The sequence below is a fragment of the Budorcas taxicolor genome, chromosome 7 (genome assembly GCF_023091745.1).
Source record: "Budorcas taxicolor isolate Tak-1 chromosome 7, Takin1.1, whole genome shotgun sequence".
Lineage (NCBI taxonomy): Eukaryota > Metazoa > Chordata > Mammalia > Artiodactyla > Bovidae > Budorcas > Budorcas taxicolor.
This window is the reverse complement of record NC_068916.1, coordinates 62175443-62202676: the sequence shown is the minus strand read 5'-3', so window position 1 is coordinate 62202676 and position 27234 is coordinate 62175443. Positions and strand designations below refer to the sequence as shown.

Here is a 27234-nt window from a genome sequence, read left to right as displayed (position 1 = left end):
ACCCCTTCCCTCCCCTCCTTTCCTCCCCAGTCTGGGGATTGTTCATCTTCCCTGGGTTTCTTCAGGCAGGAGGCACACCCTCCGGGGGAGGTGGGCGGGGCCTCTTTCCCACTTGGCCGGAGCCTGCAAAAAGGCGCAAGCCACAGAGCTGGGGTTTTGCACCTGACTGGACACCTTCCTGCTCAGTGCTCCCCCTCCATCACCGGAAGCCCTCTCTTTCTGAACAGCCATGTCCATGGCAAAGAGTGCCAGGGATCCCCAGGAAGCTGTTGACCTCAATCTGGACCTCAGGTCCCCTCCTGAAAGTGCCAAGAAGCTGCCGAACACAGACTCCAGTTTCTTGGATGGAAGCCCTTCCGAGTCACCCGGCTTGGAGACGACCAAGGGCATAACGTGAGTGCTCTTTACTGCCATCTCCATTTCTGTCTTCCAGTCTGGAAGCTTGTAGTGGCAAGAACCCTGAGAAGAGTGTTGACCCCCAATGCATTGTGCACATGGGGAGACCAAGGCTGCAAGAAATGCAGTCAGAGGCTGAATCAACTTGAGAACTTAAAGGGGCAGGAGGGGAGACTGTCAGAAAGCCCTCAGGATATAGTGATCTATCCCCCAACACAGGCACATGGGGAAACTAAGGCACCTTACCCCAGGCCACGCCCTGGCTCGTTGATAGGATGGGATTGGAATCCAGTACTGGCCCTAGAGTCTGTCTGTTTGTTTGCTTGTTTTTAACTGAAGTACAGCCCTAAAGTCAGTTTATTTTATTTTTATTGAAGTGTAGCCCTAGAGCCAGTTTTGCTTCTGGCTGGCCCTGATAATGTCTGGGAGGGAGGCAGAATCCCCAGCTTCTTGGTGTAGAAGGTGACCCTTGAGCTAAAACCACAGACAACCAAGCATTGCCTCCTCCCTGCAGTTACCCGGCCTCTATTTCAATTGAGAACTGCAGTGACAACATCAGAAGCACAGTATGTAGAAGAGTCTAGTTTCTTCTACCTTCCTGGGTCTGTGTGGGGGGAAGGGGAGATCTCTGGCAAGGCTTTCAAACCACAACAAGGAGGGATGTACTCAAAGCAGGGAAACCAAGCTACAGGCTCCAGCTCCCTTCCTCTCCACCCTTCAAGCAGCGTGGCTAGTGGCTGATGGGCATGGTGGTAAAGATCCTGCAACTTTATGAAGAAAACGTTGACCCTGTCGGTATAGTAGAAAGGACATATGCATCCAAGAAGGTCTACTCCTTCTTTTTCTAAGCCTCAGTTTATCCCCATATGCAAAACAGGGATACACTGGTGGCAATGTGAATTTAAGGAGGGTGGCTGTGGAAATTAAATCTGAAAGGTTGAATGTTGTAGGGGTATGAGACAGTGTACAGCAAAGAGGGAGAAGTCATGATAAAGGGGCAGGCAAAGCTGCTCCCATGCCACCCTGCAGGACGATTCAGGGATGGACACAATGACCGACATTATGACATGGTTCACTTGCCCCAGCACTAGTCCTGGGAATTGCTAAGAATTCGCAATACTGAGAGTGAGCCCTTCAGGACTTGGGACCATCCACTGCTGAGGTGGGGTATTTCAGAGTTTTTATTATTTAAAAAAAATTTTTTTCCACACCATGGGACATATGAGACCTTAGTTCCTCAACCAGGGATTGAACCTCAAGCCTCTAATTGGAAGCAAAGTCTTAACCACTGGACCACCAGGGAAGTCCCTGTTCAGTTCAGTTCAGTTCAGTCATTCTGTCATGTCCGACTCTTTGTGACCCCATGAACCGCTGCACGCCAGGCTTCCCTATCCATCACCAAATGCCGGAGTCTACCCAAACCCATGTCTATTGAGTCGGTGATGTCATCCAACCATTTCATCCTCTGTTGTCCCCTTCTCCTCCTGCCCTCAGTCTTTTCCAGCATCAGGGTCTTTTCAAATGAGTCAGCTCTTCGCATCAGGTGGCCAAAGTGTTGGAGTGTCAGCTTCAATATCAGTCCTTCCAATGAACACTCAGGACTGATCTTTAGAATGGACTGGTTGGAAGTCCCTGAGGTGGGGTATTTCTCAATCAGAGACCTTGAGGGAACCAGTTAGCTCTTATCTCCTGAGCTAAAACATAGTTTAATGGTAATTTTAGCTATGTAAGAATCAAAAATATAAAGCAAGTCAGAACTTGCTCCTAATTTGGAGGGAGGTAATAAACAGGTCAAGTAAGTATGGTACCTGTGGAGTACATTCACCTGGGTTTGAATTCCCACTTGAGCTACTTACCAGCCAGAGCAAGTGATAGAACTTCTCAGTACTCTAGACTCTCCCCTGTGAAATAACAGTCAGCTCCTCCCAGGTTGGCTGCAAAGGACATCGTGGAGGAAGCCCCCAAGTGCAGTACCTGCAAGCTGACTGCCACAACTGTAATGATATTCCAGAGTCACCAAAGGAGTTAGGACTAGCACCCAGGTCTCCTGCCTCCCAGCCCAGTGCTTTGCACAGTTCACCACATTATTAAGTTGCCTGAGTGGTCTAAAGTTAAATTCTGATTTCCTAAGTCCTTTAGATAGAAATTTCCAAGTGACCCATTGACCGTGGCTGCCAAACAAACCCATCATTGGAGAGCCATGGGGTGCAGTGCTCTGTCAGCGATGTTGACACCCACAGGGTGAGAGAAAAGCATGCAAAGACTCTCCCACCCTCTTTCTTTCCCCTGCAGTTTTTCTCTTTAACCCTTAACAAGTCAATGGGCAGTTCCTCAGGAAGCTACAGGATTCAGGGATTAATATAAAGATACAAGTGTTTGGGAGAAGTCTTTCAAAAAATACCATTCCTCCTAATGTTTATAGAGGCTTAGCAAAACAGACATGCTGCCTATGATAACACAGCTAGTTAAAAAGCCTTGGGTTTTTTGTTTGTTTGTTTGTTTGTTTGTTTTTGGCCAGGCTATGTACACCAAGATCTGGTTGGGATCTTGGTTCCCCAACCAGGGATTGAACCCAAGCCCCCTCCAGTGGAAGCATGGAGTCCTAACCACTGGACTACCACGGAAGTCCAGCCTTGGGTTTTAATCCCTGATTTGTACAACCCAGGAGACCAGGCTTTTTCCAGAGTACTTCTGCCATTTTGCACAGTAAGTCTCCTTACTGGAAGGCTCTCATGAGAAAGTGCTGAAGTTTCTCAACTTGTAAGCCCGATACTCAGTTTAACCTGGTCTAGCTTCCCTGGTGGCTCAGAGGTTAAAGAATCTGCCTCCAGTGTGGGAGACCTAGGTTCAATCCCTGGGTCAGGAAAATCCCCTGGAGAAGGAAGTGGCAAGCCACTCCAGTATTCTTGTCTGGAGAATCCCATGGACGGAGGAGCCTGGTAGGCTACAGTCCACAGGGTTGCAAAGAGTCGAACACGACTGAGTGACTTCACTTTCACTTTCTTTTTCAAAGAGCTATGAAGATTGTTAATTCACCATCAAAGAGAGTATATATTTCTCCCTAATGGTTTTCACCTTGTCTTCTGGACTACCTTCGCATTCTGTCTTAAAGAAAGTTCTGAAATTTGGGTTTTGTTTTGTTGGAGGTGGGAGGAGACTTGCCATTCCCCAGTTTGATGTCCTGGCCTGAGGGGAAAAAAAAATTCCTCTGGAGCCCAAACCCAAAATTACCCTGTCCCAGCAGATATCCATCTGGGGGCCCAAGTCACTTGATTTCTTTACCAGAAGTCACATGATTTCTGCTTGCTGCCTCCCCTTTCCCCTTTCTTCTGAGTTCAGTTTTGTATCTGCTAATGGTACTGTGACCGTGGGCCCTCTCTGAACCTTAGCTCCCTCCATTATGAAATGGGGCTGTCTCTTTAACTCATCCTTTCCTGGAGACAGCCCAGTAGAAGTAGGGTGAAGAACAGAGACTCTGAGACAGTTTCTGGGTATATATACCCAGAATATCCTTAGATAGTCAATGGGGCCGCAAAGAGTTGGACGCAACTTAAACGAATTAGCACGCACACATCCTTAGATAAGTCTATTTTTAAAAATCTCTATTCCTCAGTTTCTTCATCTGCAAAATAAAGGTAATAACCTACTTTCTCATCATCACAAGAAGATTAAATGAGATAATACCTGAAATCCTTAGCATAATGTCTGTTATATATTATAGTAAGTGTTCTAATGGCATATGTTAAGTGTGAGCTGTTAAAACCAATGCGTGCATGCTAAGTCACTTTAGTCATGTCTGATTCTGCGACCCCATGGACTGTAGCCCGCCAGGCTCCTCTGTCCAAGGGATTCTCCAGGCAGCAATGTTGGAGTGGGTTGCCATGCCCTCCTCCAGGGGATCTTCCCAACCCAGGGATCAAACCTGCGTCTCCTGCACTGCAGGCAGATTCTTTACCACTGAGCCACCAGAAAGAAAGAAAGTGAAGTCGCTCAGTCGTGTCCGACTCTTTGCAACCCCATGGACTGTGGCCTACCAGGTTCCTCCATCCATGGGATTTTCCAGGCAAGAATACTGGAGTGGCTTGCCATTTCCTTCTCCAGGAGATCTTCCCAACCCAGAGATTGAACCTGGGTCTCCCGCATTGTAGGCAGACAGTTCGGAGAAGCCCCTAAAACCAGGATAGTGCAGGGCAAATTGGGATGCTTGGTCACCCTACAAGAGATCCAGAGTGCCAGAAAAGACCATGGGGACTGAGATACAGACAGGAGTCTACTTATGGACCAGCTCAACTCAGGCATGGCATGCTGAAATAGGATGCCTGTTGGATCTCCTCACCTCTGTGCACCCACATGCTAATGTCTTTTTCCTCTCCTTTAGAGCATTCCAGACCTTGGTTCACCTGGTGAAAGGTAACATAGGCACAGGGGTCCTGGGACTCCCACTGGCTATGAGGAATGCAGGCATCCTGGTAAGAGGGGCTGCTGAAGGTGGGTTCAGTATAACTGGATGGTAGCTGGGAGTAGGAGGACAGGGTTTACGTGGGCCTACAGTGAGCAATCTTTCTAAAATGCAACTTGGAGTCTAGACATCTAACCTGGGTTTGAATTCTGGCTCTGTCACAGACTTTGAGTGGCCTTAGCGAGTTAGTCTGGAGAAGGCAATGGCACCCCACTCCAGTACTCTTGTCTGGAAAATCCCATGGGCGGAGGAGCCTGGTGGGCTGCAGTCCATGGGGTCACTAGGAGTCAGACACGACTGAGTGACTTCACTTTCACTTTTCACTTTCATGCATTGGAGAAGGAAATGGCAACCCACTCCAGTGTTCTTGCCTGGAGAATCCCAGGGACAGCAGAGCCTGGTGGGCTGCCGTCTATGGGGTTGCACAGAGTCAGACACACCTGAAGCAACCTAGCAGCAGCAGCAGCAGCAGCGAGTCAGTCATCCACAGTCCAGGTGTCAGTTTCCTCCCTTGTGCAATGCTAGGGTTGGACCATAGCTTGTTTTCCAACTATGCTCTATAGAGCACTAGCTCTCAGGGACACTCAGAACCCACAAGGATCAGAATTCTGAGTCCCTTACTCCCACCACAGCACCTCATTGTAATTGCTTTTTGCGCTTTATTGGAGTGCTACTTGAGATCACATTTGAAAGAATACATAACATTGTAAGCCAACTATACTTCAAGAAAGAAAAAAGAAAAGAGAGAATAAATATTACTGCTAAAAAGGTCTCGCAAACCAGTTTGCTAGAAAGTTCTCTGATTCCTGAATAGTATCTGCGCTACCAAATCTCTCCTCTCCGTGTTACTCACAAACTCATTCTCTCCTCTCTTCCCTTGCCCCTTGGCCTGTCCTCCAGATGGGCCCACTCGGTTTGCTGGCCATGGGGCTCATCTCCTGCCACTGTATGCACATCCTGATCAGGTGTGCCCGGCACTTCTGCCACAGGTGAGGAAAATAGCATTTTGTCAACTCCCTCAGTACTTGGTTTTCAGGGACATCCCAGAAACATCCCATGTAATAAGATTTCACTTCTTAATTTCCTTCAACAAGGCCCAGAAAAACAGAAAAGCAACTGGGGCAGGGACCTAAGGAGGCTCTGCTGTGTGACTCATTAGCTGTTCTCAGTCAGACCATTGTGCTTATCCAGTTGGCTCATCTGTAAATTGGACATAAACAATCCATGCCTAACCGAGCCTCAGAGAATTGTCATGAGGATCCAATAGAATCATGGAGATGAGAACACCTGTACCCATGCAATATGTGTGTTATTACCCTTGTTATGTAGTCACCGCCCCAACTGACGGGTGAGGAAAACAAGCCATTGGGGAAATACCACCAGATGTCAAAAGTCTGAACTAGAAGTCGGGTGCCTGCCCCAGTTTTCTTTCCATTCAGCTGGGTTCTGCCTTGCTATATGTCTCCTGACGTTTCAGTATGTGATCTTAGGTTAAACTGCCTCCTGGTAACTGTATGCACTCTCTTCTGCAGGTTCAATAAGCCCTTTATGGATTATGGGGATACAGTGATGCATGGACTAGAAGCCAACCCCAGCGCCTGGCTCCGGAACCACGCACACTGGGGAAGGTATCTTATTCTTGCTTTGCCCAAAGTATGAAGAACATGTGACTGTCGGGGCTGCCCTCTTCCCTGCAAAGTTAGCTCGTGTGATACAGAACAGTGGACTTCACATGAAAGGAGTTCAGTGGCAGTCTGCCTGATCCAGCCTTATTCCTTATGTATACAGAGGGCTTATTCCTTTGCTGTCCAACTTTAATTTCATTCATCTTTTTATTAAACCACATTTATTTAGTTACAGCTGCCTACCAGGCCCTAGAAATACTGTGAAAACCAGGCAAACAAAGCTTTGCCCTTGCAGAATCCATAGTCCAAGGGAAACACAGACCTTAAACAGCTTAAGACACAAGTTACTTAATAGTCACTGGGACAAGTACCATGAAGGAAGGAAGTACTAGTTGCTCCCAAGCAGGTAAGAAGAGGTATGTGGGTTCAGGTAGACTTCCTAGGATGAAACAGTTGAGATAAGGTCGGATAAAAGGCATTCTTAGGAGTAAGGAATTACCTAGGGGAAAGTGGGCAGAAGTCTGAGGGGCTTTCCAGGAAAAGGACCAAAATATGAAGGTCCTAAAGCAAGAGGGAGAATATGACAGTTTCAGGGTAAAGAAAGACTAGGTGGCTTGATGGCAGATAGGGAGATGGTGCTGAAGATCCAGGGCCCTGTTAAGGTCTACATTTTAGACCCTCTTTAACGTCTTGTTCTTTTCTTAAAAGCAGCCAAGAAATCTTTGGAGGGTTTTAATCAGAGGCTTTCCTGTTTTAATCATATTTGCATTATCTGAAGGTCTATCTGGCTTCTTTAGGAGAATAAATTGTAGGGAAGCAAAAGTATACTTAGGCCCATGAAGGGGCTATTGACAACATCCTGGTGGCAGATGACAGTGAAGGCTGGGTCCAGGCTGGCGGCAGTGGGAATGGAAAAAAGTGAATTTGGTCATTATTTGGATCTTCGGGTTGTGGGGAAAGGAAAGTGCCAAGGTAGACTTCTGGTGACTTCTGTTTTGGATATATGAGCAGTCGCATCAAGTGGGTAGTTATATGCATAGGTTTGAACCTATCTTCATGCAGGAGACACTGAATTGAAGTCATTAGCTATGAAGCCAGGGGATAGAAAAGATCTCTTAGGGAGAAAGTAAATAATGAGAAGAAAATAGACCAAAAAACCAAGACATTGATCCCTTGGTGAGCTCAAGTCTTCCTCCTGCAACTCTCACGTTTTTTGCTTTCAGAGATGGTAGAAAATCAATACCTTCTGTCCCCTGGTTTTTCTTGTTTAGTCACTAAGTCATGTCAAATTCTTTGCAACCCCATGGACTGTAGCCCACCAGGCTCCTCTGTCCATGGGATTTCCCAAGCAAGAATACTGGAGTGGGCTGCCATGCTCTCCTCCAGGGGATCTTGCCTGGGATCAAACCCATGTCTCCTGCATTGCAGATGGATTCTTTACCACTGAGCCACCTGGGAAGCCTCTGTTCCCTGGTATTTGGGACTAAGTCTACTCTTTTGTCTTCATTTTCAGACCTCTCCCCACCTTCTCTACTCTTTTCTGCACATCTCTAGATTATCAAAGTCTCTTTTGAACTGTGATACTCCAAATTGCACTACCTGAGGTGTGCTTTGCCCATGAGCATCATGGGTCTGGTGCCTCTCTTGACCCAAAGCCCCTTCACACATTGCATTATAAATTCAGTCTATGAGCAGACTAGAAAGGTTATGGGATCATTACCAGGATTTTCCCAACTGTGTAACCCAAGAGGAGGCTTTGTCTGTCGAAACCCCTCAGATCCTTCGACTCATTGTTGAGCATATAAGGTAGATTTTCCTGCTCTATTTAAGAACACCACTCCATTAATTATCTCCTCTCCTATAACCTGAACTTCTTTTTGAACTATGAATTCTTCCTCCCAACGTTTAAATGTGTTCCTATATCTCCATCTTAAAAATAAATAAATTAATAAAGCCCCCTGGACCATATACCACCCTCTATCTCATACTCATTTTCTGATTATTTAGCAGATACATACTACTAAATACCTGCAGTGTATTAGGAAGTACTTTAACCAGTGGATTTACAGTGAGGAACAAAAGGGGCACCTTCAACACTGGAACTCACACCCTAACTTCATGAAAGAAAAGCTCGCCCTCTGACTTTGCTTCCACACACCCCATCACACCTCCTTCATGCGTCCCCTGGCTCTCCTGTCATAAACTTCTACCAAAGTCCTTTCCACCAATGTCCTAAAAGAAATCCCTGATACACTTTCTTTGCCCCCAGAGAACCTCTCAGAGGCAGTAGGGACAACTGACTGTTCTCTTCTTTGAACGTTTTCTCTACACTTGACTTCTGTTAAGCCCCTTTTCACCCGAGTTTCCCCACCTACCTCTCTGGCCATTACTTTGCAGGCTTTTTTGTTTCTATTCTCCTTTTAAATGTTGATATTCTCTAGGGTTTGGAATGCTGCCTTTTCTTCTTTCTCTGTACACTTTCCAACACTGATTCACCTTCTCAAGGATTTATCCACTACCTGAATAAAGGTATTTTGTCCTTGATCCATTACGTGGATGAATAATTTGTCAATTTCCTGGACAAATCAGCATTTTCAGATCCCAGTATATGGCTGAATGTCTCCTGTAGGAACCTCAAGCTTAACCATTCAAGTACTGAATGTGCCATTCCTCTCCTTCCCTAAAACCTCTTATTCCTTCTGAGTTTCCCTGTTCATTTTGTTGTCCAGGCCAAAAAACTTGGCACTTACCTCAGGTCATTTCCTTTTTCCTTTCCCTGGATGTAGGTGGTCACCAGGGATTACGTTTTTGTTACCTGGTGTCTCTTAAAACGCTTTCTGTTCTCATTCTGATAACCATGGCTTTGTCCAAGTGGCTGCCCTCTTTCACCTCCGTTATCAGGTCTTCCCACCTGCAGTCTTGGCCCCCAAGTGGACTCTCCACATGGCCGCTGTAGAACTCTGCCTAATGCCTCTGCTGAAACGCTTTTTAATCACTTCCTCCTCACCATCTGCTCCTCCTCCTTATTCCTTTTCTTTCTCTCCTCTTTCTTCCTCTTCCCAAGGGACTCTGCTCAGGTATTGGTTTTTCTAAAAAGGCTGTCTGCTCCCTAATTTAGGTAAATTGTCCTTTTTACCATGGCCTTTAGGACCATGTTAATAAAATAATAAATAAATAAAAATAAAAAGACCATGTTATTTATCATTATTATTATTATTTTTGGTCTATCTCATCCACTAATCTCTCAACCAGTAGAGGACAGGGCCATGTGTTATTTGTCTGTGTATCCTTAGTGCCTAATATGGTGTCTGGCACTGGTAGGAAAAAGTTTTAATGATCGCTAATAAGCTGACCCTACTGCCTTATATCGGTTAATATCAACACAGAGCTGGGTATGGGGCAAGGTTTCTGACAATGAAGAATTTTACCACTTGCTGAGCTGAGAGTGTGGGGGTGATTGAGAAACATGTTTTTAAAAGAACTATTGTTACATCCCTTCTTACTACCCCATTGTTGATTGTGGTGGCAGGACCGAGGGTGCTGGTCTAGGATCACCAACCCCTGAGGACAGAAGTGGAAATGACAAGTCAATTCTTCTTTTATAACAAGTTTTTTCTTTCTCTCTGCTCTCTTTCAGGTATATCGTGAGCTTCTTTCTTATAGTCACCCAGATGGGCTTCTGCTGCGTGTACATTGTGTTTCTGGCTGATAATTTAAAACAGGTAGAGTCTGCTAGAGAAGGTGAGAGGGAAAAAGATCTGCAAAAGGAGGGTCCTCTCTTTTTAGTTGTTCAACAAATGGCTTCTTCTCTTTGGGCCCTAGTGTCCTCATCATGGGGCTTCCCAGGTGGCACAGTGGTAAAGAATCTGTCTGCCAATGCAGGAGATACAAGAAAGGAGAGTTCAGTCCCTGGGTCAGTAAGATCCTTTGGAGAAGGAAATGGCAACCCACTCCAGTATTGTTGCCTGGGAAATCCCATGGACAGAAGAGCCTGGTAGGCTATAGTCCATGGGGTCGCAGAGTTAGATATGACTGAGCATGCATGCACACACATATTCTCATCATACAATGAAGGCTATAGTCCATGGGGTTGCAGAGTTAGATAGGACTGAGCATGCATGCACACGCATATTCTCATCATACAAAGGAAGGTAAACTAGATGTTATCAGTGAACACAGACTTCCCCCAGTTCACATATCTGCAGATTTCTGTAAGTGGTTACTTTCCCACAGTACCTTTTGTCCAAGAGTTGTCTTAATCATCCTTAACTCTTCTTAAACTGATAACAGCTCTTTTCAAATGATGCCTAATCTTTGGGTCATCTTTATTACCTTTAATTGCTTCATCTTTATGGTTTAACAGTTTTTGTCCCCAAGAAATTCTCTCAATATGACCTAGAGGTTATGTCATAGCAATTTGAGCAAAATAATATGAGTAGTAACAGAGATCATCCTTAGTCAATCAATAAGCTTAACAACACTGTTCTTTAGGCTTTTTTTTTTTTTTTTTTTGCTTAATGTAGTATCAGAAATTTGGAAATGTAAGAAAAGAAAATTAAATAGAAGGAAAAAATAGTAAGAATTCAAAGTTAGCTTCTATTATGTGTCAGGTATAATGCTGATCATTTTATAAGCTTTCCCTCATTTAGTTCTCTCCATGGTCTTATCAGGAGCTTCCCTGGTGGCTCAGATGGTAAAGAATCTGCCTGAAATGTGGGAGACCTCGGTTTAATCCCTGGGTTGGGAAGATCCCATGGAGGAGGGCCTGGCAAACCACTCCAGTGTTCTTGCCTGGAGAATCCCCATGGACAGAGGAGCCCAGCGGGCTACAGTCCATGGGGTTGCAAAGAGTTGGACACGACTGAGTGACTAAGCACACGTGGTCTTATCAGAGTAGGTACTGCAGTTATTCCCATCTTGCAGGTGAGAAAACTGATGCTATGAACTCTATAATTTCTATAAATAGGGTCACAGAGCAAAGGTTAAAAACATAGGCCTTTTAACATCACAGCTCTATCTTTTAAACACTATGCTATACTGCTTCTCAAAGTAAAACAAAAGTATTTTTAATCTAACACTCATTGGTATTGTTTTATTTTTAATGACATTTTGGTTGCCCTTTATTGTGTTTATTTATTACGAGGGAGTTCAAGAATCTTTTCATATATTTATTGGAAGTTTGTATATTTCTTCCTTCTTTTTTTTGGTTGTGCTAGGTCTTTGTTGCTGCATGCAGGTTTTCTCTGGTTGTGGGAAGCAGGGGCTAATCTTTGTTGCAGACCACAGGCTTCTTATTGCGGTGGCTCTTCTAGTTGCAGAGCTCAGGCGCTAGAGCACAGGTCAGTGCATGCAGCATGCAGGCTGAGTAGTAGTGGCACACAGGCTTAGTTGCTCCATGGCAAGTGGGATTTTCCTGGACCAGGCATCAAACCTGTGTCCACAGCATTAGCAGGCAGATTATTATCCACTATACCACCAGGGAAGTCTTGTTGTTGTCTAAAAGGAGCATTCATTGATTAGCATTTTTCAGTGTTCTTAAAATTTTTTGTATAATTTTAAAATTTTTATTTATCTGGCTACACAGAGTCTTAATTGTGACACATGGGATCTTTGGTCTTCATTGCAGCATGTGGGATCTAGTTCCCTGGCCAGGGATGGAACCCAAGCCCCCTGCATTAGGAGCGAGGAGTCTTAGCCACTGGATCACCAGGAAAGTCTTTAGAATAATTTTTAATAGTTTTATAATTTTCAATCACACTGAAGACTTAATCTTTTATCATCTGATATTTTGTTTCCCTTTGTTTTTCTACTATAATCTGTACAAATCTTTGTATACCTGTTTATTTCTTTAGTAAATGTATATTTTATGTAAAATCACTGGATCAGGGAGTTTGATTTGAAGGCTCTTAATTGCCACGTTGCTGCTCAGAAATCAGTCTGACATTAGCAGAACTTTGTCAGTCATCTGCCTAGAGACAAGGTGAGCATTGTCTCAAGGACTTTGTAGACTAAGTGGGAATGTGCTCTGAGGCATATGAATAAAGCTAAATATCAATATAATATCTTGGTGCTGGATCAGGACTCCATTAATACCCTGAAGTTGGGCATGCTTAATTGTGGACTAAGGTGCAGAAATGTATGGGAGCAGGAGAAATTGCTGGAGCAAGGGAAGGCTCCCTTGAGAAGATGCATCTGAGCTGGGCGTTGAAAGGTAGGTTGAAGAAGTGCTGGCGGTCAAGGTGGGAGGAGGAATAAACACCTGGAGGCAGGAATGTATGGGACTTTCTCAGGAAAGGCAGTACAAGTGGTTATAGAAGAAGGTGTGGGCCTTAGGAGAGGAAGAGCCTTCACAGTTGAATGAGTCCATTTACGGCAGGCTTTGAATACCTGGCTAATTTTCCAAGTATTTTTCCTATTATAGTAAGGAATCCAAAAAAAACAAGACTTGACAATTGATCTATGTATTCATGAGTTGTTATATGAAAAGGAGATTTCAAAATAAGAGTATATGGTATAATTACGGTCTTTTAAAAAGGATGTGTGTAATATATGTAATCTGTGATATTGCGCAGAACATGTGTAGATGAATATATTGCAAAGCATTACCATGCTACCCATGGGTACTGAGATTACCATTGCTTCTTCATTTTCTTCTTGCCTAACTCCAGTTTCTAATTGTTCTGCAATGAATTGTGTTGCTTGCGCAATAAGACTGTATCCATTGAGTCATGCTGATTCCAAAGGAGGGTGGGACCCTCCCACCTACCCCCACTTTGCCAGGGGGATAGTGTACAGGGGCTGTTCCATGTTTGCCACAATGACTGGGGGACGCTAATAGCTTCTGTTGGGTGGCATTCAAGGATGTTAAATATCTGCAATGAATGGTCCAATGCTCACAAGGAAGAGTTCTCTCACCCAAAATGTCAGTGTTAGTCTAATTAAGAAACAACAATGAGCTGTTTCAGTTACAAGCAGAAGAAACAGATTCAGTAGAACTTAAGCAGAAAATAAGTTTAGTGGAACAAGATTGGCTAACATCCAAAATGACAGAGAACACTTAAAAAAATGGGTTTCAGAAAAGGACAGGAACAAGAACCAGGCCATCAAGGGAGATGTTGATGGTAGAACTGATGTGCACTCTCCTCAGGGATTCCCTGTCAGAAGTAATGTTTGCCCTTTTCCAGGTCTGCCTTTTTTCATTTGGTATAGATTCAGATTCCAGGGAGAGATGTGAGTGCCCCTGCTTGAGTCAAGGGCCAGTCCTTTGGCTCTGCCACATGATTGTGATTTACAGTCCACCAAGGCTGTATTCAGATGAGAGAGAATGCACCAAAAATAAATCAAAATCAAGAGGAATGGATTCCAGGTTGCCAAAAGCCAACGAAGAGCCACTCTAAGTTTAGGCATTTATGCTCATTAAAGTTATTTCTACAGCTTCTTTTGAGCAAGTATGATGCAAAAGATTTGCAATAAGAAGTCCTAAAGTCACTCTAACTCACTGTAAGACCTGGGCGTGTGAGACATGCCAGCTGTTTGTGAGGGAGTCTGATGATGGGCCAGGCACTGAGCTAATCATGTGGCCATATTGCTCTTCCCATTCCTCTCCCAGGTAGTCGAAGCAGTTAATAGCACAACCAACAACTGCCATTACGAGACAGTGATTCTGACGCCCACCATGGACTCTCGACTCTACATGCTCACCTTCCTGCCCTTCCTGGTACTGATAGTTCTCATCCGGAACCTCAGGGTCCTGACTGTCTTCTCCCTGTTGGCCAACATCACCATGCTGATCAGCTTGATCATCATTGTCCAGTACATCGTCCAGGTTAGCATACCATACTCTGACTCCTCCATTGAGCAGAGCATTTTATCAATGATAGACTGACACTTGGGGCCATCCCTAAGGGTAGGTATGTATGCACTTCAGTCTGCAGCTTAAAACTCACTTTATTGTAGGATTTCTTCCACAAAGATGTCTCTGTGCACTCTCATTCTTCAGGATATCTCTTCTTTCATGTAGCTTCTCCAATACTCATTTTATATCAAATCCTGGTTTTAGGAGAAAAACTGTCCTTTGCCAGGAAAATATCTTCATTGGTGAACTACAGACCATTTCTATAACAGTTGGAGAGCAGCAGAAGGCAAATAAAAAGCAGGATTTTCTACCAGAGCTAAACTTTATTGAACTAGTCTTACATCCTCTAAGCTGCAGGTCCAAGTAATTCCAAAATTATCCCTAGGAAGTTCAAGAGCAAACAATGACAACTAATATTTAGTTGTAGAGGTATAAATAGCCTTGAAAGACCACAAATGAAGCTATTATGATGTAAATCACACATCTTTGAAGTTGAGTTATGGGTATTGATTTTCCATTAATTTGCTACTTTTCTATCCTTTCTATTTTTTGTTTTATAATAGACAAGACTACATAGAAATTTAAACCCAAAAGGCCCAGGTAGTATAATCTATAAAACATCTGAAAGGTATTATACCTAATATTATACCTAATACCTTTCAGATGTTTCCTTCTTTCAGAAGTCACAAGAAAAAAGTTATATTGTTCATAGAATTTAGTAAAGGTAACAGATTAGCCAAATATTTTAGGATAAACACAGATGAGTCTTAAAGCAATATTGATAGATTCTACAAAATTGAATTCCCCAATGAAATAGCTACTTCTGATTAATTTTTGTGCTATTCCAGAGGTTGCTCAGTTAGAGAAATGGTTCTGTCATTTTGATCTGTCACAGTAGATCACAAGGTACTTTAATAAAATATTTATTCTACACACTTTCCTTCTATTTATAGCTCACCGAAGAAGAAAAGGGAACTTTAACACTTAGCTAACTTACTATACTTTGGGCTCCCTAGAATATCACTGTAACTGTAGTCACAGTGATTTCCAACATCTGTATCCACTGGTACATGCAAAATGTTCTTGGGCACTTTAGACTAGTGCTAACTTGTGTTGTATAAGATTTTCTTCTGGAGAATTCTGATAAATTAGACACCCTCCATGAGATCCTGATACTCAATACTCTGATAATACCTCAATCTTTCTTCCCTCTGGCTCTTTGGTATTGGGTAGTGTTAAAATCAACTTTAGTTGTTGCCTGCTTCCTTTTGAAGTTTTATGAATTTCTTGACACTCAACTTTTTGTTCTTATAATTCAGGTATACTCTCAGAATACTCTCCCTCTTAAGGGAGCCCAAACATGCTTTAAGAATACATGTCTTATCATATTTCTCTCTCTCATAGGAAATTCCAGACCCCCGCCAGTTGCCACTGGTAGCAAATTGGAAGACCTACTCTCTCTTCTTTGGAACAGCCATTTTTTCATTTGAAAGCATTGGTGTGGTAAGGTTTGAATTGAGATAGACTTTCCCAGGTGCTGTGGGTGGCCTTCTGAACAGGAGCTGGGAGCTCTGGATTTCTGTGTGCACGAGAGAAACTAACCTCTGACTTCTCTTGGGTCAGTTTTCACCAGCAGGAGAAAGTAGGTTGTTATAGCAGAGAGGTTACAATGGTCAGGATATAGTTTTATTCCTGTCCCAATACATTTATTAAACATTTATCTTCATATCAACATACATTTCCTAATCTTTAAAAATCAAGATAAATGGAGGTGTACAATTTAAGTTATAGGATTTTTATGAAACATAAAAAGGGTTTTTGTGGAAAGTATAGTATATTTACAGTGAAATATTGTACAGTCTCTGCTTCCACACTTGAAAAAGGAGAGTGGTGTGTATAATTTTTTTCTTCCAGTTTTTTGAGATATAATTGACATATAGCACTGTCTAAGTTTAAAGGTATATGGCATAATGATTTGACTTATGTAGATCATGAAATGATTATCATAGCAAGTTTAGTGAACATACATCATCTCATATAGATACAAAATTAATCAAATAGAAAAAAATTTTTCCTTGTGATGAGAACTTATGATTCAGTTTAACCTTCATATGTAGTGTTAATTACATTTGACCTACAGCACTATGTTAGTTCCTGTTACTTACAACAAATTTGATATTTCTGTGGGTTTCAAAATGATCACCATGATAAATCTAGTTATGATAATGTCACAATGCAAAGATATCACTTAGTTACTGACTATATTCCCCTTCAAAGATATTACATAGTTATTGACTGTATTCTCTGTACTACATATTTCTCACCTGTGACTCATTTATTTTGCAACAAGTAGTCTGTGTCTCTTTGTGCCTCTATGCTTTTTACATTTGCTATTAATTTATATACAGTACAATTCACTTTTATTTGATGTACATTGCTGTTTCAAGAAATGTGGAGTCATAGATGTACCACAGTCAAGACACAGAATAATTCCCCCACCATGAAAAGCTTCCTTGTGTTGCCCCTTTTGTAGTCCACTTACCCCCACTCCCATTAACCCCTGGCATTTACCTTCTGTTCTCTGTCTCTATTGTTTTATTTTTTTCCAGAATGCCATCCACATGGGATCAGATAGTATGTAACTTTTTAAGCCTGGCTTCTTTCACTTAGCTGCATGTAAGGTCATCCACATGGTTGCATGCATTAGGACCTAATTGCTTTCTACCCCTGAGCATCCACTGCATGAGCAGTACCATGATTTGCTTATCTATCGCCTGTTGAAGGACATTTAGGTTGTTTCTGGTTTCTGATGATTATGAGTAGTGCTACTGTAAGCATTTGTATATAGGGTTTTGTGTAAATGTATGTTTTCATTTCTTTAGGAATAGATTTGTTAGGTCACATGCTAATGTATGTTTATTTAACTTTATAGAAAATTGCCAAACAGATTTCCAGAATGGCTGTACCATTTTTGCATTACCACCAGATGTACAAGAGTAAAGAGTTCCTTTGTATCTTTGCTGGTTCTTATCTGTATTTGTAATGTTTTTCTAAATTTAAGCCAATCTAGTAGGTGTGTGGTGGTATTTTATTGTAATTTTATTTGCATTTTACTGATGACCAATAATGTTGAGCCTCTTTTTATGGGCTTATTTGATAGTTGTATATTGCCTTCAGTATAGTTCCTATTCAGATATTTTGTGAATTTTTTAAAAACTAAATTGTTGTCTTTTATTGTTGAGCTTTAAAAATTCTTTGTATATTCCAAATGCAAATCCTTTATTAGACATGCAATTTGCAGATATTTTCTCTAGTCTGTAGCTTATCTTTTCATTCTTATAACAGTGTCTTCTCTAGAGAAAAAGTTTTAGTTTTTATAAAGTTCAACGTATCAAAACTTTTTATTTATGGATCTTACTTTTCATGTTTTCTCTAAAATGCTTTGTCTAATCCAAGGTCACAATGATTTTTCTATTATTTCTTCTAAATATTTTGTTTTCATTGTACATTTAGATCTATGATCCATTCTAATTTTCATTAAAAGTATTTATATGTTGAAGTTCAGTTTTTAAAGGATGCCCAATTATTCCTGCATCATTTGTTGAATAGACTGCTCTCCATTTGAATTACCTTTGCATCTTTGTAAAAAGCTAATTGGTATATCAGTATGGGTCAGTTTCTGGAGTTTCTATACTGATTCATTGATCAATGTGTCTGTCCTCTCATGAATACCGAAATACCTTGATAGCACAAGCTTTATCTTAAAATCATGTCATATTAGAGCTCCAGCTTTGACCTAATTAGTATTTGTGTGATGTATCTTTTTTCCATCCCCTTAATTTTTTATCAAGATAAAATTCACTGTTTTAACCATTTTGAAGTATATAATTCAGTGACTTTTAGTGCCTTCACAATATTGTGCAGTCATCACCACTCTCTAATACTGAAACATTTTCATCACCCTTAAGAGAGACCCTATTGCCCATTAAGCAGTCACACTCCATTCCCCTCTTCACTCAGCGCTGGCAACCACAATCTTTGTCTTTTAACTGGTATGGCTAGACCATTTGCAATTAATGTAATTGTCATGTTTAAAGGTCTGCATTTTGTTATTTGTTTTCTGTTTTCTTTCCTATTTTCTCTTTTGTGATGTTTTTATCCAGTTACTTTCAAGATACTTTTCTAGAAATCTTTGGTTTTCAGCAGTTGTATTATATTTTCTGGATAAGTGTTCTTTGACTTCATCCTATTTAATTTTCACTTAGTTTCTTGAATCTGTAAATACATGTCGTTTACCTACTATGGGAAGTTTCAGCTGTTATCTTTTCCAAAATTTTTTTCTGTACCAAGCTCTATCTCCTTCCCTTCTGGGACTCCAGTGACCTGAATGTTAGACACTTTGATATATGTCCCACTAGTTTCTGAGGCCCTATTCATTTTTTAAAATCATTTTTTTCTCTTATATGTTCTGATTCAATAGTTCCTGTTGATCTATTTTCAAGAGAGGGGAGAAGTCACTGACTGTGTTCTGTCATTTACATTGGGCCCCTTCAATAGGGGTTCTCAGTTCTAAAATTCCAACTTGGTTCTTTGGTTATTCTTTCAACTTCTTTGCTGAGAACTTTTATCTGTTGATTTTTTTCAATAGTGTTCTCCCTTACTTCACAGAAGTTGGTTATAATAATTGCTTTAAAGTCTTTGATATTTCCACAATTTGAGCATCTGAGGATTGACATCTGTTATCTTTTCCCTTGAGAAGTGCTGAGATTTTCCTGGTTCTTTGTATGTTGATTAATTATAGACTGTATTTTATATATTTTGAATATTGTTTTATGAGACTCTGGAGCATGGTAAAATCCTCTGAAGAATATTGATCTTTTATTTTAGCAAGCAATCAATCTGATTAGATTCAGACCACAAGTCCTGATCCATCTTCAGGAGATCATGGTTTTATTTATTTATTTGTTCATACATAGTTTTTATTTACAGGTTTGACAAGGATGCAAGGTATAGAACAGAGGTAGCTTCAGCTGTACTTTCTTTAGTATAAATCTTTGATCAGTTTGCTTCTCACACTGGTTTTGTTCAGACCATGTATTAACCTCAGTGTTCAATAAGCATGTCACATGCTTTTAATATCAGACTAGTTTTCTATCACTTTGAAGTGATACTTGGCTTCACCTTGCCTTTATACTACCCAGAGACCAGATGGTGGTCCCCACGATAGTTTAGTTCTCAAAAGCTTTCCTTTGATGCTTCACATCAGTTGCACATGTACAGCTCAGGGCTGAGCCCAGACTTCATTCACAGATTTAGAGGGTCACCTTCTCTGGCTCCCTCCTTTCCATGTTTTCCTGCACACTCACCAGTGTACTGCACACTCATTCAGCAGCTTCTTTTTCTGATCCTCTGGCTAAAAAGTCAGGGTTTCAGCTTCCCTACACGTCTATCCAGTTCTTGTGACTAGACCTCACCCAAGGGTGAGTATCTAGAGTAAAGAGAGGAGGAAAGGGTAATAGGGATTCCTTCCATGGGTGTGCAGCCTGTGTGGTCACATGGGGCCCTGCCTTTTAGAAGGATTCCACTCTTGGTTTAATGCCCTGCATTCATCATACTGAAATTCTTGACCTTTGACCAAGTGGTTCTTCATTGTCATTCTGCACTGGGCCCCACAAATTATGTAGCCAATCCAATTCCCCTCTTACTCTTTGGACTCTCAAAGCACCTTTTCCCTGTTCCTCTGCTCCAAGAGAATTAGTGTTTCTCAGATTTTTAGGTGCCTCTGTAACCACTGCAATCACTGGTATAGCAGACTGTTGCTCTGTGCCTGAGACTTGCCTTGGGGGCACGGCTTGGAGAGTAAAAAGGAAGCAGGAATAATAGGAATTCTCTCCATGCTCTTGGTCCCACAGGGTCCCCTATTTTAGGTCTTGCAGCCAGAAAGAGGGTTCCTGCTTGATTTTTTTTCCGTCTGCATCTACAACATAGTTCTAGGATTCGGGCTGTCCTTAACTAGGAGATAAAAGAAGAAAAAAAAAATCAGGAAACTCATTGCCATAATGGCCATTTTTACTGGTTTTGAGCAATTCACTTTCTCTTATATATTTTTCAGAGTTCATGGCTAGTTGGTTAATATATTCTGTCCAGGGCTTTTAATCAGTGAGAGAGAGATGACATAGTATGCTTACAGCATCTTAATGAAACTGCGAACAGTGGCCAAACAAAGCACACTTGCTGGCCAGGTTGGGCCACCCCAGGGAGTTGATCTCCTTGGTCCAGCCAACCTGCAGGGCTCTTCCAGCTCTGAATGGTCCCGGGATCATTTTGTGACTCCAAGCCTGCCTTTCCTTTATTCCCTTTAATTGTGGTAGAATGTACCTAAAATTTACCATCTTAACTTTTTTTTAATTAGTTTATTTTTTATTGAAGAATAATTGCTTTACAAAATTTTGCTGTTTTCCGTCAAACCTCAACGTGAATCAGCCATAGGTATACATATATCCCATCCTTTTTGAAACTCCCTCCCATCTCCCTCCCCATCCCACCCCTCTAGGTTGATACAGAGCCCCTGCTTGAGTTTCCTGATCCGTAAGTGTACAGTTCAATGACATAAAGTGTATTTGTATTGTTGTACAACCATCATCACCATCTCTTTTCATCTTGCAAAACCAAAACTGTGTACCCAGTAAACAATAACTCCTCACTTAACCCTCCCCTGGCCTGTGGGAATCACCAGTCTACTTTCTGACTCTGAGTCTGACTACTTCAGTTACCTCAATGAGTGGGATCACACAGTATCTGTCATTTTGTGACTGGCTTTGTTCATTTAGCTTATGTCTTCAAGAGTTGTGCATGTTGGGGCATATATCAGAATTTCCTTTCTTTAAAGGCTGAATAATACTCCATTGTGTGTATGGACCACACTTTGTTTATCCATTCCTTCATCAGTGGACATTTGAGGTGCCTCGAACTTGTGGCTACTGTGAAAATGCTGCTATGAATGTAGGTGTACAAATTTCTGTGAATGTTCCTACTTCCGATTTTGTGTACATACTCCCAGAAATGGCATGCCTTCCTCTTGATGCCCACGTTCCTCTTTCTCCTCCTTTCTTCTTACATTGTGATATTTCTTTAGGTTCTGCCCTTGGAAAACAAGATGAAGGATGCCCGCCGCTTCCCATTCATCCTGTCTTTGGGAATGTCCATCATTACTGCCCTCTACGTCAGTGTCGGGACTCTGGGCTACCTGCGGTTTGGAGATGATGTCAAGGCCAGCATAACCCTTAACCTGCCCAACTGCTGGTAACTCCATGGGTCTCAGGTGGTGGGGACTCAGGGCCAGTGGGCACAGGAACATATAGGTCACTTTCTCCTCCCTTCCACAGAAGGCAAACTGAGGTCTGGAGGGCATCTACAAGGAGAAACAGAGCTGTCACTGGAACCCTAGGCTCTAGAGTCCCTGTCCAGGGAGCTCTTCTTCAACAACAGTCTCCCATGTTGAGTGAGGCCTTGATAGCTTAGTGCAAGGAAGGATGATTTAGGAAGATAGGGGGAAAGTCAGAGTCCTTGGTCACCTAAGGAAAGAAAGGAAGGGGCACAGAGTCCAAGAGGCAGAGAGAGGAGCCAGTGGGCAGCTCCAGTTACATTTACTAAGGCTGTACTACCAAGTCTTGCAGAGGAGCTAGGATGAAAAAGTAGTAAAACAAGAGCTAATGAGGGAGGACCATTGGAATCTGGAAAATGTTCATATTTAAGTGACCCAATTGATACAACAGTTAGCTGACCCAGACTTCAATAATGCAATATCTCAATAGATAGATGAACCCCTATCAGATTGTGCATCATTTTCTCCCACACTGAGGCATGTCATTCATTACAAGATACCTGTCTTTTGAAGGGTCACTTGGAGGCTTAAGTTATCTAAACGGTGCTCCTTTCCCAAGCTGATCAATATCATTCATCAAGCAATTACTATATCCCAGTTACATGCAGATGCCAGTGTAGACACATGGGGATGTGAAGGGTATTGATGTGAGTAGACTATAATTTTGAGCTTCATGATCTTTTCAGCTCGCGATCCAATGGAAATGGGGAAGGGATAGTGTATGTACACAAATGTAACTTAGGAATGGAGAAAGAAGCCCTCCCGCATAGTGGAGAGGTCTTGAGGACTCCCCAGTAGAAAAAGTACATTGGAGTGGGAGTACAGAGGATCATCCTGTCCAGTGAGGTGGCTCCATCCAAACAAGGACAACTGCAGCACCCTGGGTCCAGGTCCCAGTTACACCAACCCTTAGCTTATGGTCATGGGTGGTTTATTTAACTTCTCTGACCCTCATTTTCCTCTTCTAAAAAACAGAGTTATCATGTGGATCAAGTTGGATATGTCTAAAGGCATCTGGCATGTAGTGCTTCCTTGGGAATTTCAAAAAATAGGTGGGGACTGCACAGATGGAGGGAGTAGAGGGTGTTCCAGGCAACAGAACTAGTAAGAAACCCAAAAATATGGAAGTTAGACTTTGTAAGGAATGGACTGAGTATACACAGACAGGTTTACTAAACAGGCCAGATGCATCTACCACATTATTGAACTAAAGGGGAAAAGCCTTACCTCCGTAGGTCATAAAAGGCATCAATAACACTCAACACCCCCCATCATGTGATCTCTCTGCCCCTAGCCTGAGGCCTCTAAGTAACCCTGTCTCTTTCTTTATCCCTCAACCCCACACAACCCTCTTTGTAAACTACCTCTACCTCCAAGGATTTGGGATTCTGCAGTTCTTTCAGCCTACTTGCAGTATTTGTTGATATGCCAACAGTTTTGAGGGATCCAGAGAATTCCTAAGAACAGACAGAGATTACAAAGGAGCAGATCTTTTAGACCCAGGTCTTCACTACTCATCACTTGTATCTCCCTGAGCAAGGTACCTGGCCTGAACTTCTCTTTCCTAAAATCTAAAATCCAGCATCAAGTGGTAATGGTTTGTGAAGGTGTTGTTTATACCCATACCTGAGATTCTTTTTAGAGGTAACCCTCTCAACTGCTTCCATTTGAATCTGTGATGATTCAGTCTCTCATCACTGCATGCTCTACTGTGACTTCCTCTTGTAGGTGGTCCCTCCCCATCATTTTCAGACAAGGAAACAATTGCCCACAGGACTGTTCCAAAGTCAGAGGTTAATGTACAAAGATTCCAGGTGTCGGAGCATGTTGGCCTTGAGAGCACTGCTCTGGTTTGTCCTGCAGGCTGTACCAGTCAGTCAAGATCCTCTACATCATTGGAATCCTGTGCACCTACGCCCTGCAGTTCTACGTCCCTGCGGAAATCATCGTTCCCCTCGCTACCTCCCACGTGTCAAAGCGCTGGGCACTGCCTCTGGACTTGTTCATTCGCCTCGCCATGGTCAGCCTGACATGTGAGTGGAAGGCAGAGTGCCTGGTTTTTCCAGAGGGCTATCAGGAATCAGCCAGATGGTAGACGATAGTCACAATAACCAGCAATAATTGCATACTGTAACTGTATTTCTGGGGCCATTCTAAGGCTCGAAGTAGTAATTCATTTTATTTAAGCTTGAGGAATAACTTCATTCTTACATCTACCTAATTAGATAGATTTACTGGTATCCAGCTTGAGGGAATAACAACTTATCACATAATAATTACAAAAGAACTGACTTTCATTAAACACCTAGTGTGTGCTGTCCTCTGAGCTAAGCTCTTTCTCTCCTATATTTCATAATATTTTCTTCAGTCTTTGCAGGAACTCTTGTGAAGTAGGACTATGATAAACTCTACATTATAAATGAGAAAGCTGAAGGAGGGAGTGAGAAGCAATTGGGTAGGAAGTGTCAGAGGTGGGATTTGAACCCAAGTCATCTCAGTCCAGATCCATCACAATTTACCTCCAGAACAGAGGTTGAAAATGGTGGCCAGTGGCAGCCCTCCTTGTGCTCTAGGCCCTATGATCCAGGGTGCCCCTCACCTTTAGTATTTCAGTGGGGGTGAAGACAGAGATTCCTGTATTGTGTGTGCCCTGGCCCCACTGTACCTAAGGCTCCTTTTAATTGTGATTCTTGTTGTGCTAGACCAGTCCATATAAATTACGGGACACTGATTTTCTTCCTTTGAAATCATTCATTCCCAGTTTGTCCTCGGAGGTAGGGACACCAGTGTACAGAATATTAGAGACTCCAGAAAGATCAGTGAATTTGCCTTAGATATGAAGACAACAATTCCTTAAGCTTTTGCATTTGCCCCAATCAGTACAGTAAAGAATCTGCCTGCAATGTGGGAGACCCAGGTTTGATACTTGGGTTGGGAAGATCCCCTGGAGAAGGGCATGGCAACCCACTCCAGTATTCTTGTCTGGAGAATTCTACAGACAGACGAGCCTGGCAGGCTGCAGTCCATGGAGTCTCAAAGAGTCCGATATGACTGAGCGACTAATGCTTTCACTTTCTTTTCAATCAGTACATATGCAAACAATTACTTGCAAACAAGTAAAAATAATAAAGTAGGGACTTCCCTGCCAGTCCAATGATTAAGAATCCATGCTTCCACTGTAGGTTTAACCTCTGTTGTTGTTCCGTCGCCAAGCTGTGTCCAACTCTGTGACCCCATGTACTGCAGTACTTCAGGCCTCCCTGTCCCCAACCATCTCCCAGAGTTTGCCCATTTTGATCCCTGATCAGGGAACTAAGATGCTGCATGCCACATGGCATGGCCAAAAGAAAAAAGAAAAACAAATAATAAAGTAATAGTGAAGTAATAATAAAAATAACTTTTCTGAGTGCTTTGCATGAATTAACTTCTTTAAGACTTTAAAACCATTTGCAGTATGAACAATAATACCTAACAGGATAGAGACACCATCCCCATTTGGCAGATGAGAAAAAAAGCTGAGAAACAGTTAGAGACTTAACTCAAGGCCACATAGGGAGAATCCTGCCTTCCAGTCCTGATTTGGGCTGTTATACCACACTCCATCCTAGCAGACCTAGGGGAGGCTTCTGAGTTTTGTTTGTAATCAGGAAAATTGTCCATTGAGTAAAATAAAAAATGTAAAAGCCCAGGCCTATAAAACATCATACAAAAAACATATATATTATAAATCATATAATTTCAGGATCTTTAGCTTTAAGTGTTTCTTTGTTAGACATTTTAGGACATGTATGTAAATCTTGGAGAAGATACTCCTTTAAAGGAACCCTGTGATCTTGTTCCCACTGAAGATCCCCTTTCTCCTGTGAGTAATTACTCATTCTAATTGTTTTGCAGGTAAGAGGTGTTTGTAGCCCTGTTAATTATTAACATTAGTTCCACAAAGGCAAGGGGTTTCTTTGTCTGTTTTGTACATTGATATATTCCAAACAGCTGGGACAGTTCCCAGCACTGTTATTTAGTGTTATTTATTAAGTAAGAGCTTAATCATTAAACATGTAGAGATTTGAAATGTACCTCTGTGGCATGAAAATTATCTTAAACTAAAACCATTAGTACAGCAGCCTCAGGGAAAAAAACCTTATCTAAATGTCCTTTGTGAATTAAGCAGAATATTCTGAAAAATACAGGCACCATAAATCCCCTTTCTGGGAGACTTTCAATCAGAGAGACTAACCATCATCAAAGTCTAGGTAATTTAATTAAATAACATGGAAGCTCTCCCCCACTTTAATTCCTCTTTTGAAGTGGGTATGTAAACCCCTATCTTTGTTTAGGGACCCAGTTCATATGAAGACTGTGTGTGTGTGTGTATACGCTCAGTTGCTCAGTCATGTTCGACTCTTTTTGACCCCATGGACTGCAGCCCACCAGACTCCTCTGTCCATGGAATATTCCAAGCAAGAATGCTGGAGTGGGTTGCCATTTCCTCCTCCAGGGGATCTTCCTGACCCAGGGATCGAATATGTCTTGCATCCCCTGCATTGGCAGGCAGATTCTTTACCACTGCGTGGCCTAGGAAACCCCATATGAAGGCTTCCTAACCCTAAATCAACCTTGTTTTTCCTCCTGTTAATCTGCCTGTTGTCAGTTAAATTCGCAGATCCCCAAACACTGAACCTAGATGAGAAGAGGGAAAGTTTTTCTTTTCAATAATATTAATGTCTGTATTTGAAAGGCGATTGAAAGGAGACACACTAAAATTTTAATGTGTAACCTTTAGTGAATGTGGTTGGCGGCATTATAGGAGTTTCAGCTTTTCTTTATGTAGCTGTATGTGTAAGAAACAATTGGTATATGTTTTAATTAGAGGATTTTTTAAAGCAAACTTTAAGACTTTGACTAAGCCCAGGAAGTTCCATCTATCCTGTATCATCTCCTGCAGGCATCTTGGCTATCCTCATCCCCCGCCTGGACCTGGTCCTCTCCTTGGTGGGCTCCCTGAGTGGCAGTGCCCTGGCCCTCATCATCCCACCCCTCCTGGAGATCACCACCTACTACTCAGAGGGCCTGAGCCCCATCACCATCGTCAAGGACACCCTGATCAGCATCCTGGGCTTCGTGGGCTTTGTGATGGGGACCTACCAGGCCCTAGATGAGCTGATCCAGTCAGGAGACTCTCTCACCTTTTCCAACTCCACTGTTTTCATTCAGTGAATAGGGCACTGCTTCTTTCCACCAGCACCTTGATGTTTAATGACACAAATCTCTTTTATGTGCATTATCTGTATTTTGGGGCTTTACCTTTCTCTGGGCTAAGTCACAGTGAAACAAGCACGGACTTACCAAGACAAGGTCTAGGTGGTAATTTAAAATTTTTTGTGTGTTTATTTCTTTTCTTTCCATCTCTAGCTTTTCCCTACACTGAGAGCTCTCCCTCTGAAGGCTCTTGATTCCATCCAGCTTTTTGGCAGTTCACATGATGAATTTACCTTGAGTGGGGCTATGCAAGAGGAAG

At 42.2% G+C, this 27234-nt stretch overlaps 1 protein-coding gene across 1 annotated transcript; it reads left to right on the top strand.

The window, feature by feature from the left end:
* The first annotated feature begins 229 nt into the window (after positions 1-229).
* SLC36A2 (solute carrier family 36 member 2) lies at positions 230-26933 on the top strand. Its single transcript, XM_052643714.1, has 10 exons — positions 230-393; positions 4775-4865; positions 5756-5844; positions 6388-6483; positions 10118-10202; positions 14090-14305; positions 15740-15838; positions 21471-21637; positions 23583-23752; positions 26662-26933. Exons 1-10 carry the CDS (start codon positions 230-232, stop codon positions 26931-26933), a joined length of 1449 nt encoding a protein of 482 aa, XP_052499674.1.
* The last annotated feature ends 301 nt before the right edge of the window (positions 26934-27234 follow it).